The 18,381-nt window shown below is 41.9% G+C and overlaps 1 protein-coding gene across 4 annotated transcripts in view; it reads left to right on the plus strand.

Moving 5' to 3' along the window:
* Window positions 1-16,824, plus strand: part of ldb2a (LIM domain binding 2a) — an 87,951-nt gene extending 71,127 nt beyond the window's left edge. The window contains exons 5-9 of one of the 4 annotated variants that reach the window (XM_061079484.1): window positions 920-1,003; window positions 4,920-5,043; window positions 7,063-7,128; window positions 7,815-7,963; window positions 14,837-16,824. In XM_061079484.1, the coding sequence (XP_060935467.1) occupies window positions 920-1,003; window positions 4,920-5,043; window positions 7,063-7,128; window positions 7,815-7,963; window positions 14,837-15,067 (654 nt within the window). In that variant the 3' untranslated portion in view covers window positions 15,068-16,824. The remainder of the gene's footprint in view (window positions 1-919; window positions 1,004-4,919; window positions 5,044-7,062; window positions 7,129-7,814; window positions 7,964-14,836) is intronic. The other 3 variants (XM_061079485.1, XM_061079486.1, XM_061079487.1) reach the window with 3 other exon arrangements.
* The last annotated feature ends 1,557 nt before the right edge of the window (window positions 16,825-18,381 follow it).

The raw sequence follows: 18,381 nt of genomic DNA on the forward strand, positions 1-18,381 counted from the left end.
CACCACACAGAGATGCGAGTGGAGATAGAATTATGCATTTTTCATGAGGCGCTGAATGCGAGCTTCGGCTTCGGCTCCGGCTCGGTCTGGGCTGTTACTTTGCTCCGTCAACACCTACAGCTTCTTTTCTACAATTTATCCTTCTTATTCCTGGAGCGGCAAACCAGCTCAGTGAATAATCATGTGTCTTCATGGGATTTTTTAGTTTTTTTTCAATCAGACGTCTTCCTATAATTGGTACCTTTGCTTTTTTTTCCCCACTGCTTAGTTCTAATTTAACATTTGTTCTTCACTCCTACACGTTCTCTACAAACACACGGTTTCTTTTGCACGATTTATTAATTGTCTCCAGTGCTATTTTTTAACGAATTTGAAGTGTGAATAATGCAGCTCACATATATTAATGATTTAAATACGTTAAGCATCAAACTGAAGGGCGGGTCACATGTGCAGATTTTTGTATTTTGCTGGTTTTTCCACGAACTGAACGTGATTCAATTATTTTTTTCCCCCCGCAGCTCAGACCCTGTTCGCCGACATCATCGAATTCGGTTCGAGATAAGAAAATCGTAAACGTGCAGAATTTTAAATGGGATGACAAACTAATATTGATTAATTAGCCCACAGTTTGACAACATCGTGAAATGAAGGCCAGAAATACTTCCATTCAGAATAATAGAAACTGCAATAACCGTTAAACAGTTGCATTCGTGACTCGAGGGTGTGAATGTGTCGATTGTGCATATCCGATGGAATTAGCCAATTAGCCTTAATTGCCTGTAGACAATCCTTTAGTCGTAGTCAGTTGAATGCAAACATAACAATATATAGACGTGTTATATGACTCATGTGTTTGTGTGTGCTGTGTACGTGTGTAATACTTTCTTTTATTTTCATTTCTCTGCTGCTGACTTTACAGGCACAAGACCCTCAGGTGCTGGAACAACTGTCCAAAAACATCACTCGCATGGGTTTGACCAACTTCACCCTCAACTACCTCAGGGTAAAGACTCAGTGTGTGTGTCTGTGTGTGTGTGTGTGTGTGTGTGTGTTTGTGTGTGTCTGTGTGTTGGTGTGTGTGTGTGATGTCTATGACTGTCATTCTGCCTTTGTTTTCTTCTCGTCTCCTCACACTTACACACGGAGGAACAATTCCTGTCCATTTTTAAACCTATTGATTCATGTCACTGATGTTTTCAAACTAAAACTCTGATTCTAAAGCGTCTAGATTTCATGAAGCTGTGTTTAGTGTTTAGAATACTACATTTCTTTGTCTTGGCTAATATGGTTCTTAAAGTGAATCAGTAATTCTTGTGTCAAAGTTTTTAAATAACCAGGTATTTTGCAGTGTTTGAATATTCATATTCTGTGTTTTCCTCCTCTCTCATTCTCTCTCTTCAGTGTGTGAGGTCATATCATGACTGTGAATGTGACTCTTTGTCTCTGTCGTACAGGAATTGAGAGCTTATGTGCAGAATGCGTTTTTATCACTGTTGGCTGTTTGAAAACTTGAGTGTATAATTTCAAAAAGTGCACGGCATCAAAACAACAAATAAGCACTTATTTATTTTTTCTCTGCTCTTCTGCATATACATGTTTTTCTACCTGACCGCAGCAATATAATTTACGGAAATGGGAAGTATAAGCCGGCTGAATACATTAGTGATTATTTCACAGGCTTTTATTTGTGTGTGTGTGTGTCTGTGTGTGTGAGTGAGTGTGTGCGTGCGTGTCCCTGTGTGTGTCTGTGTGTGTGTGTGTGTGTTTTCCGACGCCACAGTTGACTGACAGCTACGCTTTCCAAATGGGAGAACAAGAGCGAGCGCGAGAGAGACGCGGAGAGAGAAGAATTAATTGGATACAGAAAATTAGCATAACATTAATGAACGCTCCCTGTTGAGACTCATAATTGTGAAATGGCGCGCGAATCGGGGAACGGCACCTCTGCTGCTTATAATAACTGAGCGAAGAAAGACACACAGAGAGCGAGTGGGAGAGAGGGAGAGAGGGAGAGAGAGAGAGAGAGAGAGAGGGAGAGAGAGAGAGGGAGCTGGCGTTTTTTTTTTTTTTCTTCCAACAATGATTTTTCTATATGCAGAAAGCCACTGAAATGCCACCGACACGAGAAAAAGAAACATAATTCAAGTATCTGTAATTACACAGTGAAGATTTAGTGTTCGTCCTCTGTTATAGGGATTCAGATGGTCAGTACTCAAATTGTTGTACTAATAAAACAATGACACGGGGATCAAGCCTTGTGTTTCTGTTCGCTGGCAACATGAGTCTTTATGAAAGAGGTTAAGTTGTTTGTGTCTTTGTAGAAAATGACTTGATTTGCCTCAGTGGCCCCTGAACCGGAGATATTCAATAGCAAACCCTGTTTGTTTGGTAAAATTGGTAAATTGGTTGATTTTCCCAGAGCACAATGTGGTTTAATTTTGACTTGTCCAGAAAATATCCCTCTTAATGACAATTTAACCTTGTTTCTGTCTTTTTCATGTCACACCTTCAACTAGAATCTACATTTGAAACAAGACTTTCCAAGAATAAGACTTGGAAATTAAAGATTTAAAGATTTTGTTTCTTTCTTTTGATTGAATTTGATTTAACGACTCACACTTCAATAAAGAAGTGAATTTTTCCTTTAAGCAGCATCCTTTTGAATCTCTTCTCAGATTTAAAGACAGTATCTTACACTGTTGCACAAGAACAAAGCAAACATCACAAGAAAGTCTGAAATTACATATTTTTATTCTAAGCAGAATGTAGATTTGCTTATTTCTGAGCCCAGACATCCCAGTTCCCCTCATTGGGAGCTGCTGGTGTTTAGTCGCTGTTATTCAACAAGTCAAACATTGTGCAAATGATACTTCCCCCGACTGTTATCATGGGTGTCAAGGTAGAACACACCCTTTCCTCACATTAAACTGGCAGCGGCGTGTCTCTGGAAAAGACCTTTCCCAGTGTTTATCAGTCCTTCCAAAGGAGACTGACAGTTTCCTGGCTGTGGGGTTACAACCGACCTTTCTCACACACACACACACTCACACACACACTGTTGTTGTTTTTTTCATTTGGAGTATTTAAGCCTTTCCATGTATCGGAGCTGCCGGCTTCCTACTATTCAGCCTGAAAATAGCCCTTGTTTTCCGGCTGAGAGCCAGGGCTGGCTGGCTGTGCTGTGGAGGGATATTACTGTGTCAGGAGGGAACTATCAGAGGAGAACACGGGATTAGTCTGTTGCAGGGATGTTCACTTTACCTCGAGCAGCATCAAAACACAGCCGTCCTAGCGGGGGGAGCAGCAGCAGCACACATTGTGTTTGTGTAGGGTAATTTGACGTAAGCAGCCCGGCCCGCGCTTGTTAGCAGGACGGGTTTAAAAAGCCCCCCGACCGCACGCCGGAGCGTTTTGAACACGGGATTCCAGGTGTTGTGAGGTGATGAGCGTGCTGATTAGACCTGACATCAGAAACGTGGAGGTGGGGGTGTGATGCAGAAGGTCGGACGGGATCATTTGAGCATGCAGGGAATGATTAACAGTGTCCTCTCTCGCAGTAATGACTATCAAAGTGCCCTTGGGCAAGTTACAGCTTTGACCTGGCAGTTACGCTCACTTTGGGAAACAGTAACAGTAACTTTCCACGACCGCTTCCCCCTGAGTCCTGGCTGTCAATCAGGATGTTTCACACCGTTTCTAGATCGTCGAACTTTGGATTTAGATCAGATTCTGGATTTGTTTCATCATTTAATTACGTTTTTTGACACTATCACCGATTCCCTAGGGAATAATTCATAAATCTAATGAAAAATAAGGCGTACCTAGGGGACTGATCTCTATGAGTTTGTGCAATTAGTTGCAGCTTGATTGAATTAAAGGTAAACTGTTTATTATATGAAATTATCATTATATTTGTTAATTTGTAAGTAGTTGAATCCGACTGAAAGACATTGTGATATTCATATTGAACCACCAGGAGGCACATTCTTAACATTCTCACATTTGTTCTGTGGAGTTTACTTATAGGTCGTTACCTCCGCTAAGGAAGTTATGTAGTTGTTTGTTGTTAGTTTAAAGAAAGGGAATAATTTCCACCAAATTTTGGAGCGGATCCAGGATCACTTTCTTAAAAGTCCAGAGATCTGGGACATTGGCCTTGGCCGAATTATGAACTCTCCACATTCCTTTAGTTGTTGATATAGTTTCTTTGCATAGGCTGAAAAAACGTGTATTGATCAGTGGTCGTACAATCACTGTCCTCCGACTGCATCGACCTGGATGATTCCTGCTGGTGAAGAAGTCGGGTTGACCTGCTCCTAACGTTATCCAGATGTTATCTGGATAAGCTAAGCCTGACGTATTAAAGATGACAGGCTGACCCCTGGTTCCTCTCGCCGCAGATCACCACAGATTTACAGTTTCTCTCCTGACTGAATATTGTACTTAAGGTCTTTTAGGTGGAGAATATTGTTGGAGCGCAGTGTGGGAATGAGGGAGAGCGCTCTGTGTGTTCACTGTGTGTAAGGAGAGAGAAGGCAGACAAATGTGTGTGTGTGTGTGTGTGTGTGTGTCTGCACTGAGTGTGTCTCTCACATTTTTACTGTGAGTTGTAAACAGCTCAACAAAGACAGCTAGTATTAAAAGGTATCGTCCTGCCCATCTTTCTCCTTCTATCTGTCTCCTTGTCCTTCTTTCCGAAGCACTTGACAATAAACCTGTTTTTTAAAGCTTCCTTATTAATAGTGTCTATAAAAAATAGATTTACTACAAAGCTAATCACTCAAAGTCAGCATGCTGTGATTAATTAAGCAACAAACTCTGTGTCTTTACGGCCCCTGTTTCTGTTCTCTCATCAGATGTTAAGAGGAATTTGGATTTACACTGACACGTGTGTGTGGTTTGTGCTGTTGTGTCCACAGTTGTGTGTCATCCTGGAGCCCATGCAGGAGCTCATGTCACGGCACAAGACCTACAACCTCAGCCCCCGGGACTGTCTCAAGACCTGCTTATTCCAAAAATGGCAGAGAATGGTCGCCCCACCAGGTAAATACCTCAAATCTTTAAAGTCTAATGAAAAAACAGGTTCACGTGGATCAGCTGTTCTGGTTTTCGCTTAAACTCCAGATACTTGTCTTGTCTCGCTCAACAGTTCAGGTCTAACATCGTTTTATTTGATGACCAAGTAACAGAAACAGTTTTAAACCTTGCCTCCTCCGTGTCCCATGCAGTGACATGGAGGAGGCAAGGTTTATGACCTATACCGCAGACAGCCACCAGATGGCAGTCGAGATGCTTTGGCTTCACTTTTCATGTACAGTCTATGATTTCGACAGAAATATTTACATTTTCTAAAATGCTGTGAATTCAGTATTTAGTGTAAATCATTTCCTCGACCACGATTTATTTAAAAAAACAGTATTTATTGGTCAGACTGTTTTTATTGAGTCACTTATGTTTCCAAATTAGCCAATTATATGATTTAACCCCTCGAATATGTTCTGTACGTCAGGTATGTGAAATAAATCAGAATTCCGGGGGTCTCCTCTCGAATCTCGCCGATCTGAACGGGCCTCTCAGTTTTTTTCCATGATTGATGTTTTAAGGGCGGTTTCTGAAAAGTACCAGGCTTAAATTGGCTGTGAGGTCTCAGGCTGGGAGAGAGAGGAGTAGGCTGAGTTTTTTTTTTTTTGGTGGACACATTGGAGTGGCTGCAAATTACTGCAATGCTTAGCGAGCCGTGACGAGATGTCTTTAAAAACCAACACCAGTCAAAAAGCCTTTGACTCAGACCTGTGTAACTTTAATTAAGAGTGCCGGGTGTAATCAAACCAGTAGATCCAGCTCCCCGGCCAGCGGCTCCCCAGTGTCACTGACGTTCTACAAAGAAAAGGAGAATCATGGAAAGCATTTTATGAATATAAAGTCAAAAGGAAAAAAATACTACTCCTGTACTGATGGTTAATTGTTCACATGGAAAGAGAACACATGAAATGGCTAATGCAGGTGTATATCATGCACAGTTTTCAGTGTTATTCTGGTATCTGCAGTGCTTGTTACCCTCAGCTGCGTATTAGTATTTTTATTTTATATTCAATTTATCTCAGGTTCCCTTAAACCAGAACTCCTCAGTTTGTTCGATGGTTTAAGACGAGTATTTTTCCAGGGTCGTCTCATGTCATCCGTCTTTATTTTGACTTTGCAGTTTAGCTGGAATTGCAGTTTTTCTTAATCGCGAGCTTGTTATTCCCCTTTTTCCTGCAATTCTTCTCCAGCCTGGACGCTGGTTGGGATCTGGCCAGGAAGGAAGCCACAGGCACATTTGTGCTCCGATAAGTCCTTTTGGTGGAAATGGAAGTGATTTTAGTGCGTCACCGGTTCAGCACTGAAGGAAACCGGTTGGATAACAGAAATGATTGTCTCTGACAATAGGCCCACTTTTATTTTTGCACACACGTCCGTCAAAGTCAGGAATCAAAAGAAGAAAGATGCTGATAACAAAAAAAAATCCCCTTATTGTTTTGGCTGTGATTTATGGTTCCAGTTTTGTTTGTATCACCAGTCGCTGGTTGTTTTCTAACTGAATATGAAAGCATCTCCCTCGGTGTGATTAGTAAGAAAAATGTATTTCATTTTCAGACATCTGTTTGAAGATCACAGCAGTGTTTTCTTGTCTCACTTGAGATTAAAAGGAATAATGTTTTCTAACAAATGTTGGCAGAATTTCGCAAAAATCATGTACTCATAAATTATGCACTACATAAAATTCCTTTATAAATACTAGAATCTCCAAGATCTCTATTAACCTGTGTCATCACTTTTTATCTTTTTTTTTTTCATAATAATGACTTCACTCACGGTGTAATTGCACCTTTAGGAATTACATATAGCTCATAATTGGAAAAGCATAAGTTTCCCCTGGTGTTAAATTGCATCTGTATCCCACTGAATGCTCAATTATGTCTTTGCCTTTTTCTCTGTTGTCATCTCTGGGTCTCGTTCTGTGTTCCATTGTTTTAAAATGATAATTATTCTACAACTTGGATTGAATTAAACTGATTCTAGCTCCGGTTTCAGCTGGACACCCACAGAACTTCAAAACGGAAATATTTCCCACAAATCACAAAAAAGGTATCTTCCCTCTTACAGTGTTGGTTGTGCACGATTATCATGGATGCACGTTGGAAAGATATGACTAATGAATGAATGAATAACAAAAAAAAACATGTTGCATATGCTGGTGTAATGCATGCAAGGACAGATTCTCTCCAGCGCTGGCTACAACTAAAAAATGATTAAACCAATAACATGGTCATGCTCAGGAAATCGCAGCTATAGAAAAGCAAGAAATGTGCAAGAATGGACGCGGTGGTGAAAAAGGAAAAAAGCACATTCAGTAACACAGACGTGCTTCCTGCCACAGCAGAGCAGGTTTAATCTGGCCCCTGCTATCGAGGAACGTGGCAATTGGTGCAGCACTGATATCATTAACAAATTTGCATTACGTCGAGCGTCAGGGTCCATTGTTGAGCATTTATGCAAATGAGACAAAGGGGTTATTTCTTACTAGTGCATGTCTGGGAAGATGCTAACGCTCCTGCGGTTTCACCTCTGCAGGAAACAAAGCACGGATCGGTGTAGTCGGTGTTTGTGCGTTTGCTTTCTCTCATGAGTATTTCAAATAAGTTTGTCTGCACGCATAATTATGATGTTGCATGTCCAAGCCTCTTCTGCATGACCTCACACACACAGCCCTACACCTTGTCTCTGTATGTATACGTTACGTTCTTTGACATGGCCTCTCTTTCTCTCTGCAGGTCGCGCCAAGGCTGAGCCCGCCCGACAGACGACCACGAAGAGGAGGAAACGGAAGAACTCGGCCAGCAGCGCCAACAGCAGCGTGGGCACCACCGCCAGCAAGAAGCGCAGCCCGGCCACCAACTTCAGCCTCTCCAGTCAGGTACCTGTAAGCATCAGCTCCACCCGGTTTGCCTCCTCTTCTACTCTATCTGTCCCCGCACACGCTTGTTTGCCGGGTTACACAAAGGCAGGAGAAATTCTCTAATGGTATTGCAGCTATTAGGTTGGATTTATTTGCACGAATGAGAGAGAGAGGGAAAGCAGCAGGAGGAGAGGGTAGGAAAGGAAGTCGAACCAGTGCAGTGAGACAGAGAAACCCCGAGGGACGTGTATGAAAACATGTCGCCCCACAAGACAAAGAGAGAAAACATCAAATATCATGAAAAGTGACACAACTGACATTAAAATCATCAAAGCGGGAAAAATAGTACAAGCAGAGCTAAATTTATAAATAACAAGTGAAGAGGGTGAATTAAAAGTGTTCCTCTCGCTGCTTTGTGTCAAATCACTAATCGGTTGCTACTCACTTAATTGTTCCAGCATTGTTTCTCGGAGTGAAACTCTCAGAATGTGAACGTTAGAAAGACCGAGTTGACCCCCGGTGCTAGAGCAAGTTTATTAGATAAATAAATAAATAAAAGGTTTGAATCTCAGGTCCGTGTGGGAAAATGTGGGCGGGGGAGAGGAGTGACACGTTGCCCTCTCGCTGCAGCCACCGCGCTGGAAATGCCCCTGAGCAAGGCACTGCACTCACAGCAGCCCACAGGGATGACAGCTTGTGTTCAGCAGCTCTAGAACTGTGTGGATGTGAAGGACGGTGCTGCTGCAGATATAAATACACAAATCAAGTAAAAATAACTACATATACAATCTGAGAATGTCCTGTTGGGTTTTAGGGACATTTTATCTCCTCTAAGGAATATCTATGATTTAACAAACCAATAATAAATACATTCAAGTGTATGAAACCACATTTAAATTCAATTGATCTGGATTTTTTATTTTGGATCTGCACCAAATTTCACACACATCAAATATACCTGATATTTTCTATCATGAACCATTTATTATTTTCTAAATGCTGCAAAACAACCTCTTGCAATGTTAAAGAAAGAGAATTTAAAAAACCTGGATCTGATCCCTGATCCGGATGTGCACCAAGATTAAATCCTTCCACCAAGTTTCGTGGAGATCTGTTCAGTAGGTTTTGCATAGACAGACATAACCTCCTCAGTTCCTTTACTGTAGATTCAATCAATTTGCACTAAATTGCAAACACAATCATATCATTCTCGTTAATGCAGATTTCTTTCCTAAAGATCTTTGAAATATCCCCTTCGGAAATTGGTGAAAATGTAGAAAAATGCCTCTCACAATGTTAAAGAAAGAAATAAAACATTCCTGGCTTCAGCTTTTTGTCCATTCAGCAACAAACTGTTCTGGGTTTTATCTCATGGGCCAAACTCAACCTCAAATTTCATGAAAATCAGCTCAGTAGTTTTTGCATAACCCTGCTGACAGACAGACACAACAAACCAATATCTATCAGTTGTATTCATTCTATTCATTTTCCCTCTGCTCAGGAAACGTAATCTACATAAGACATCTGTCCATAAAACTCTGTGTCTTGTGTTTCTGAATATGAACGAGTGATTTTCCTCCATGACTCCATAAGAGGCCACTTGACACAGTCTGAGGTTAAACAGCCTCTTAAACAGCCGAGTGTTGCACCACGTTTCCCCCCTGAGGATTCGCCCGGCGCTGCCTGAGTTTATTCCAAACGCTGTTCATTATACACATACTGTATTATATTTACACTACTGCATCCAATTTACTTATTTATCCGGCGCCCACTCGCTGCACGTCACTCCATCTGCGTTAGAAAGTCTGTTGAAAACCAAACATGACGTTAAAGGGTCGCTGCTCGGCGTTAATGTGTGTTCGTCTCCGACGCCAGGACTAATTCTGCTTAATGGGATATTTAAGGGTGCTAATGCTTTTCTATACTCACACTCCGGGTTGAGTTAAGCAAGCCTGTCTCCCAGAAATTAAGTGTGTGATTACGGTTTGAAGCACTTTGGGATCAGGGAAAAGGTGCGTGAGTTCGTGAGTGCGTGAGTGCGTGAATAATACAAAACACTTTATCCTTTAAGGTTTATGACGTTGGTGTGAAGTAAAACAAAAACAACACGAGTACAGTAAATAAAACGTCAGTGTATGTTTTGACTTAAGACGTCAAGTTCTTCGTGAGCCTAAACTTAACAATAAAAATCACAGGTTGTCGTCTAATATTGCAAGAATGAAAAGAACAAGTGAAATATGTTGTTCTCTTTTGGCAGCTTGACATAATTCCCCTTCGATTAAAAACGTAAACAAGATTTCATGTTTTTTTTCTTCCCAAACATTTTTGCCATTTATTAACTAGGCCTAATACTTCTATGAGATTTCCAGTCGTAGGCTCTGGGGACACCATTAGGATGTGTCCCTTTATAACTGGATTGGACTTCTTCCTCTGGTACAGGTCGTTCTGCTCCACTTTTGCACTCTCACGGATAGAAAATATAATTTACCTCACGTTTTCTAGCGGTTCAGAAGAACACACTCTTTCTGCACACGCCTATGCAAACACACACAAACACACACACACCCACCAACACACACACACACATATTGTCCTGTCCCTCTATATTCTGTCCCGCAGTTAACTGTCCTGTCATCTTTTGAGATTTGCTGCCCTCACTCTCTTCATGTATCTGCTTCTCTCCATCGCACACATACATAATGTAGATCTCACACACACACACACACACACACAAACACACTCACACACACACACTCACTCGCGGCATGTGCAATTGTTTTCTCTCTAGAAGGCAGTTTGGCTCTATTCCAGCTCTCATTATCACTGATATCTGTATATACCCTCCACCCCCTGCCCTCCTTCACATGCACAAAGTATACTCCATCAACTCTCCTCCCTCCCTCCCCCCCACCCCACCCACCCACCCCACCATGCACACACACACACACACACTCATGCCTCTTGCATTCACACGCCTCTTAAAGACTGGCAGCGGCGTGGCTGCTAACATGCTGGTTACATATGTTGCGCGCCTGCTGTCTTTGTCTGAGAAGTTGTTCGTTTGTGGCTCAGCACAAGCCTACGTGAGCCCAATGACAATAAGGAGTGGACCCTCACAAGGGGAAAGGGGTGGGGGGGTGTTGGTGGTAGGAGGATGGAGGGGGTGGGTGGTGGGGGGGTTACCAGCGGCTGGAGGAGAGGAGGTGTGGGTGAGGGAGGCGCAGGGCGTTTATAAAATGATCAACACTGACCTCCAGTGGCTCAGATTGAGTGTTTTAAAGTGGGTTGTTTCTCATTTCAATGTTGTGAGTTAACTGTGGTGGAAGAAAAGTAAAAGTAGCAATACCACAGAGTAAGAGGTAATCCATTACAAGTAAAAAGACTTGCATTCAATATTCTGTTTAGTTCTTTCTGTCCCTCAACTTTTTTGACAACTCTTCTTTCGCTCAAGTTCAAACTTTGGTGTATTTTTCTGAGGAGCTCCACATTAAAACACTTGTTTTTGAACTTAAGTTTTTATTAAACTTTTCTTAGGCATGGTACATGGCAAATTAAACATGTTTCTTTATACAGGAAAAAGTAGTATATGGTTGAGAATAACAGACTTCATTAAAACACTTGTGTTCATCTGGTTCTTCCACAGCGATCACATGACACCGGTGTAAAACTATAACACAACCCAAAGTTTCTGATTTTACTATTAATTTGCAAAGACTTAAGTCCTATTAATGTTTAATATGTGTCTGTGAACTTAAAAACTTTTCATTTCATTTCTGAGGCGACAGAATTGCTCTTTAAACCGAGCACCGCTTGGATTTGAAGCTTTAATGTATTCAGTATTGTAGACCTTAAAGAATACGACTTATTCCTCATGAATACAATAAAAAGACTAAATCTGCCAATTGATAAATTCATAAATAAATATTTTGTGAGCATCCAAAACATAATATATCTTATTAACGAGCTCAAGTTCTATCTAAAAACTATTAAAAACACATCAGTGAACCAAACTGTTGCACTAGTTGATTCCTTCTTTACCAAACACACACACACTAGTGGACCGACACATTGTTGAATTTTGTCTTTTCAAAGGTTCTGACGTATGTTCACTAAACAAAACTTGACATGATTCCAAATCTTAAGATTTAAAGTCGTATTTTGCAGCATTTTCCCCTGTTGTTGTTTGTATTGGTGAAATTGTGTGACAAGAAACAAAGAGATCAACAAAAAGAAGAGTGACTTAGGAGATAGACGTACAAACAGATAACAGGAACATGAAGGAGATGTTAGCATGATGTCAGAAAACAAAATAACACAACTAACTAGAAAAGAGGAATTAATTATTTATTTAAATAAGGAAAGGATGAAGGGATGTTGAAAACGTTGATGTGCATCAGGCTAGTTTGCTAAAATATACTTTTTTATCATCTAAATTTTGTTCCAGGCTTTTTGTGTCTGTGCTGCACAAGCTTCTGCTCCGCTCTCCGTTCCCGCCACATTGTGTTAATATTCCCACTTGTTGCCTCAGAGGCCCCGAGGAGCAGATATGTCCTCCAGGCTAACGCTAATGACACAGCAGTGAATGGAGGCGTTCATCACCGCCGCGTTGGCCCATTCGTAGCCGCGCCGCTTAGCTAGCGCAGAGGCTAACTCTTAACGAGATGAGTAGACGAGTAGACAGTGTTAATTAGCTGACAATTAGCACACCCCAGTCCCGGGCTAACCGCCAGCTGTGATTGTAGGAGAGACGGTTTTTTGTGTGTTTTTTTTTGTGGACTCAAAATTGGCCAGAGGTGGGTTGACAGGCCTCCTCACAGGAACAGATGGCGAATGCAAGGCTTGTTGGCAATCAGTACGTTTTTAGCTAATGACTTAATTAGCTATGCAAATTGACAAATCAGTGTGGATATTGTCATTTAGTTGAAAAGCTCACCTAAATTAATTAGCCTGATTAAGGCATAGTGGGGTGTAGAAGTGGTCGCTAGGGGGGCTTCGGGGACGGCTTGAATAAATAAACCGCTTCTCCCCATTGGTGGTCTTCTTCAAAGTGTGTGAGTGTGGGGGAGTGTGTGTGTGTGTGTGTGAAGTTGTCTCGTCTTGTTTGTATGTTTACATCAACGCCTGCTGGATGTGATCATGCGTGTTTGTTCTGTGTGATTTTTGTGTACAAATCCTGGGTTTTCGCGTGTGAGACTCCGCTTCTCGAGGCTTGTGATCGTTGTGTAGAGTGTTAATCTCTTTGTGCGTTCGAGTGCTTTTGCCTGCGTTTGTGTGCATGTGTGTGTTTGTGTGCTAAGGTGTGATTGTACAGTAAACCTATCTGGGTTTGTGTGCCAGTCAGTGCATGTTTGTGTGTGTGTGTACGTGTGTGTGTGTGTGTGTGTGTGTGTGTGTGTGTGTGTGTGTGTGTGTGTGTGTGTGTGTGTGTGTGTGTGTGTGTGTGTGTGTGTGTGTGTGTGTGTGTGTGTTGCAGAGGAGATGGTAGAGGCGAGATCTCCCGAGCCAGGCAGCGTTGACACACATGACCAGTGAAGCATGCGCTCCATTTAACTGTACAGCTTCTTCTTCCCGGGCTGCGGTGGGCGGCGCCGGGGGCTCGCCAGCAGGGAGACGCTTAGTCAGTCACAGGAAGATGAGATTGATGTAAACAAAGAAATCCGGCCATGATTCAGAGCCGATTGACAAACATTAGAATTCAGAAATTACTCTCCGGTGTGTGTTTATCACCAGAATCGCTTTGTGAATGAAACGTAAAAGGAATTTATCTCCACGAGCTTCTAGTCGTGTTTCTGCGTCTCGGAGGAATTGTCTGGAATCCTTCACGCCACAGATATCAGTGGATAATGGATAAATCTCTCTCCTCTCCTTCCTTGACCCGCTGTGAGACGACCATCTCTGTGAAATATGTCTTACATGATGAGTATCGATTGGGGATGGGGGGGTACTGAGCACCGGGGGAATCCACTCTGTGTTCAGGAAGGTTTCATTTGCACACATCGCTTCCCACCACACAGTCGGGTTCAGCGGATTCACCTATAAATACACAAACTAACTGAAACATGCAAACAACACACACACTCCTACTGTTATTCCACCACAAGCAGGGGGTCCGTGTTGATGCAGGGAAATATCCTGCCCCCCCTTTGTGGGGGTTTTGGACCGTCCCTCATACAGCTGGGAAACTAAATAGTAAACACACTTGAATAGATCTGTGTCAAGAGGCGAGAATTGTTAAATATCTTTAGGATTACGAGTTATGTCTGGTTTTTAAAAGCTGACTGATTAAATTCACATTTTTCTGCCCACGAGGATGAAAGTTGGACAATAAGCATATTTACTTTTAGTTGAAATAGAGTCAATTAATAATGTTTACCTGTTTTTAAACTTTAAAACTTGGGTTTTAAGAAAGCGCGACACAAATGTATTGAAAAATCTTCCTTTTTGAACGTGTTCCTAAATACTGTAAGTGTAGATATTTATAAATGGGAAATAATGTATACAAGTCAAATCAAGTTTATTTATAAAGCACTTATAAACTTCACTTTTACAATAAAGTTATACAAAGTTGATCAAGTAAATACAGTTTTAGACTGTTTCCCACTCACTAAGGTGCCGTCACTGATTTCACTTGTGCACATTGGGAATCACTTTGTCAAGTTGAGTCAAAACTCCACGGGACAAACTACAGATTTAAGGTAACTCCGCTGCTTTCCACTGCAAAGGTGATTCACACCAGTCATTGTAAAAGCCAACATTCAAATAGCATAAGATCATAATTCAGTAGTTAATAAAATGAGAGCTTTTAAATAGTCTGTAGCCACAAACAGCAACATCATACGTTCTCTCGTTTTCCCTCTTTTCAGTTTGTAAACTTGTTGTCGGCCTCTCTCTCTGCAGGACGTGATGGTGGTGGGCGAGCCGACCCTGATGGGCGGCGAGTTCGGGGACGAGGATGAGCGTCTGATCACCCGTCTGGAGAACACGCAGTACGACGCCACCAACGGCCTGGACGACGAGGACGACTTCAACGGCTCCCCGGCGCTCGGCAACAACGGCCCCTGGAGCAGCAAACCCCCCCCCTCCCAGGACAGCAAGCCCGAGAGCACGGCGCCGCAGCCCTCCCAGTAAAACCACAGAAGAAGAAAGCAACAGATGGACTTTTTAAACCTCTCCCCCCCCATTCCCCCTTTGGGCAGTGCTTCTATACGCCTCACAACATTTTACAGAATCAAACCCCCAACCCCCCCTACTGTCTGCAAACTCAACAATCTGTCCATCCTGGATATTTTCTTCTTCTATGAATCACTGAAACATCTGGGAGAACACGGAGAACTGGCGGCGTTGCACAGCAGAATCCACAGACATGAAATGCATACAGAGAAACTCAAAAAAATCACAAAAATACATTTTGTTTCTCGAGAATGCAGTGGAGGATTCCAGATCAAACCCCCCCACCCCCCTTGCTCCAAGCCTCTCGTCTAGTGGAATACCACGGCTGTGATTGGTTGACCCGCAGGTCGCAAGTCATCACGCCGTCAATAGACAGTGAAAAGAAAAGAGGAGGAGCAAAAAAACAACAAACAAAATGTCTCAACAAAAAAAAAGAAGAAGACATAGCGAGCTCAACGTGAAGAAGAAGTTTTCTAACCGGAGCAAAACACTGTCTGAGGCAAATTAGCTTTTTCTCATTGAGAAATTCACGCGGCTGTTTGGTTTGTTTTCTGCTGTTGCTGTTTATTTCCATTTCCAATTAAGAGGAAATAAAAAAGTTCTCAACCGCTCTTGACTCCCTTTTTACAAACGAGGGGAAAAGTCACGTCCCCGGATTGTTTCTCCTCCGCTCGGCTGCGGTCGTCACAGATTGTGATTTCATGCAAACCAGTTTGATTGTGTTCGTAGTCTATTGGTATTTTTGCTTCTCTCAGAATCCTTTGCAATCACGTTGTAATTTTGCCGATCAGTATGTGAACTTTGCCGACACGCGTTGATGCATTAATGTTGATTTTTTTTTTGTTTTGTCTCTCTCTCTCTCTCTCTCTCTCTTCCCTCCCCTCCTCCAAAATTGGACTTGGTTCCCTTTAACGACCAACTCCCAAACTGATACTAAAGCCTTTTTCCTGCATGATTTTATAGGATTTTTATTTTTGTTTGATATATGTACTTTTTAAAAAATGCATCAGTCTGATTTTCCTTTTTTGGGTTCATCAGTTTGGGAACACTGTTACAAAGGTTTGTAGCTCTGTAAATAGAAGTGGAGTCTCTTTCGTCCACTGTAAATCAGCCCCCTGAAACCAGTTTGGATATGGCAGCTGTTTTTGTTTTTGTACAGGAGGTTCAGATTTCTGTTGGGTGGTTTGGATGGACGCTGGTTTGCCTCTGTCAAAAAAATAAAACTCTTAAATCCCTCCCCCCCTGTTCCTCTTTAGCTAGTGCAGAACCAAAGCCACAAATTTACTAAACAACCACACAGTCACACATTCATGTTTTCCTGTATATTCTGTGACATAAGTGAAGAATTTTACATTTTAAAAACAGCGCACAGGTAAAGTCCCATCCACCCCACAGAAGTGACCCCCCCGTGTTTTGTGTTCACGATTGTTCTTTAATCTTTGAATTGAATTGATACTATATCCCTGATCTCTTTTGTTGGACTTTTGTTTGAAAAATGGGCAAGAAGGCAACAGCGGACGTCTTTATACAATTGGATCTTATGGGTATTTATTTGTGCATTTGTAAGGAAGCTAACACATTTCTAAATATGTTTGAGCCTAGTATTATTAGACACCATTTGTACATTATATAGCAGAGGTGTTCAGTGTCATATCTGATGTCTGGTATGTATGCTTTACCATTATGTGTGCCAATAAACCGTGCTTACAAAAGGAGCTACACGATTTGGCCACGTGCACTAAGTATGCATGTGGTCGACTGTTTTTCTGTCTCTTTTTGTTATTCACTGTTGTCACCTTTCCTGGCTCAGTATCTGGCACTGTTAGTGTTCGTCTAGGCTCGTTGTCTCGCCAGTAACCAGCCGTCCGGACCAGTTTGTTAAGGAGGAGGAGACTTGCTCGTAGCTTTCAATCACCGCCACTCCTTATTTTTGCTCTTCACACAGGAGTCACACTCATCACACTAGGTGCTCTGCTACTTCTCGTAACCCCCACAACATGTAGCCCCCTACCCACAATGCACAGGTGCATTACCCACAATCCTTAGGGGTACTACGTCACACAACAACAACAACACTTCTCGAGGGGGCAGGGCAGGCTATACCCATGGCCATAACTGCAACACTGTCATCGATTCACTGTGATTGTGTGATGAGTAGGGTTGCAAAGGGGCGGAAAGTTTCCATGGGAAGTTAAGCTCGGGAATTTGTGGAATTTTGAAAAAAAAAAATAACTACGCAAATTAGACGCTGAGCAATAAAAACATCATTCAAAACTCAGTTTTATAGATGTATGGAATGCAGCACACGTTGAATTTCAACCCTCCACTGTGCATTCTTCCATCACATGCACAGATAACTCCCAGCATCCTTCACTCTACAGCAGGGCTATTGAGGCCTGCTGTAGAGTGCAGGACTAGTCAGGTAAGTTTCGATGATATTACTGGGAAAATATATTAGCATGCTGATTGAGGATTGTTCATCTGTTCATCTAGCCTATTTCCATTCATTTATCCATCAATTGTAAAATATGAGTACAGACGATTCCAATTGTTTGACTAACTATTTATATCTCTGGCATTGCATTAGTGTTTTTTTACAAACTTTTTTCTCATCTTATTCTACAGAACAATGCCACGTGCACTATCTCATGTGTGGAGACATTTCACCCCATCCAATGTAGAAGGAAAGGCTGTGTTCATTTGCAAATACTGTGCAAAGACCTATGTTAAGAATGACACAACGATGCAGAGGCATATAGTCAAGTGCCCAAAGTTTCCTCAGGGCTCAAATCAGCCTATGACACAACAAAATGTTTATATTTATGTCTGTATATGACAAGGTAAATACAGTTAGTATAAATTACCCACAACATTTCCAGTTTATTCCCGTTAATTCCCGTATATTCCCGTTAATTCCCATGGAAAGTTTCCAACTTTGAATATTCCCGGAATTTTGCAACCCTAGTGAAGAGTCAATGGAAAGTTTGTTTTTAACCTTGGAAACACAAGGTCGACAAACTCAGGGTCAACTAAGTGGCTTTTCAGAGCGTTCAATCCAACCCACCCACCTTCCTCCGCAGATGAAGTTGCCCTGTTGTTGTGAAAACCGTCTTTTTTTTTTTGTCTCGTCCAACTTGCGTGAAAAGTCCTTAGAGTGTTCAGGAAAATCTTCAATCTATATTTCCATGGCAACTGGATGTCTACAGCAGGACTGAAAGCTCCAGAAAAAACGAAGAAATGGACTAGTGGAAAGTGATGAGATGTTTTTTTGT

Source organism: Limanda limanda, chromosome 10, assembly GCF_963576545.1.
Source record: "Limanda limanda chromosome 10, fLimLim1.1, whole genome shotgun sequence".
NCBI classification, from domain to species: Eukaryota; Metazoa; Chordata; class Actinopteri; order Pleuronectiformes; family Pleuronectidae; genus Limanda; species Limanda limanda.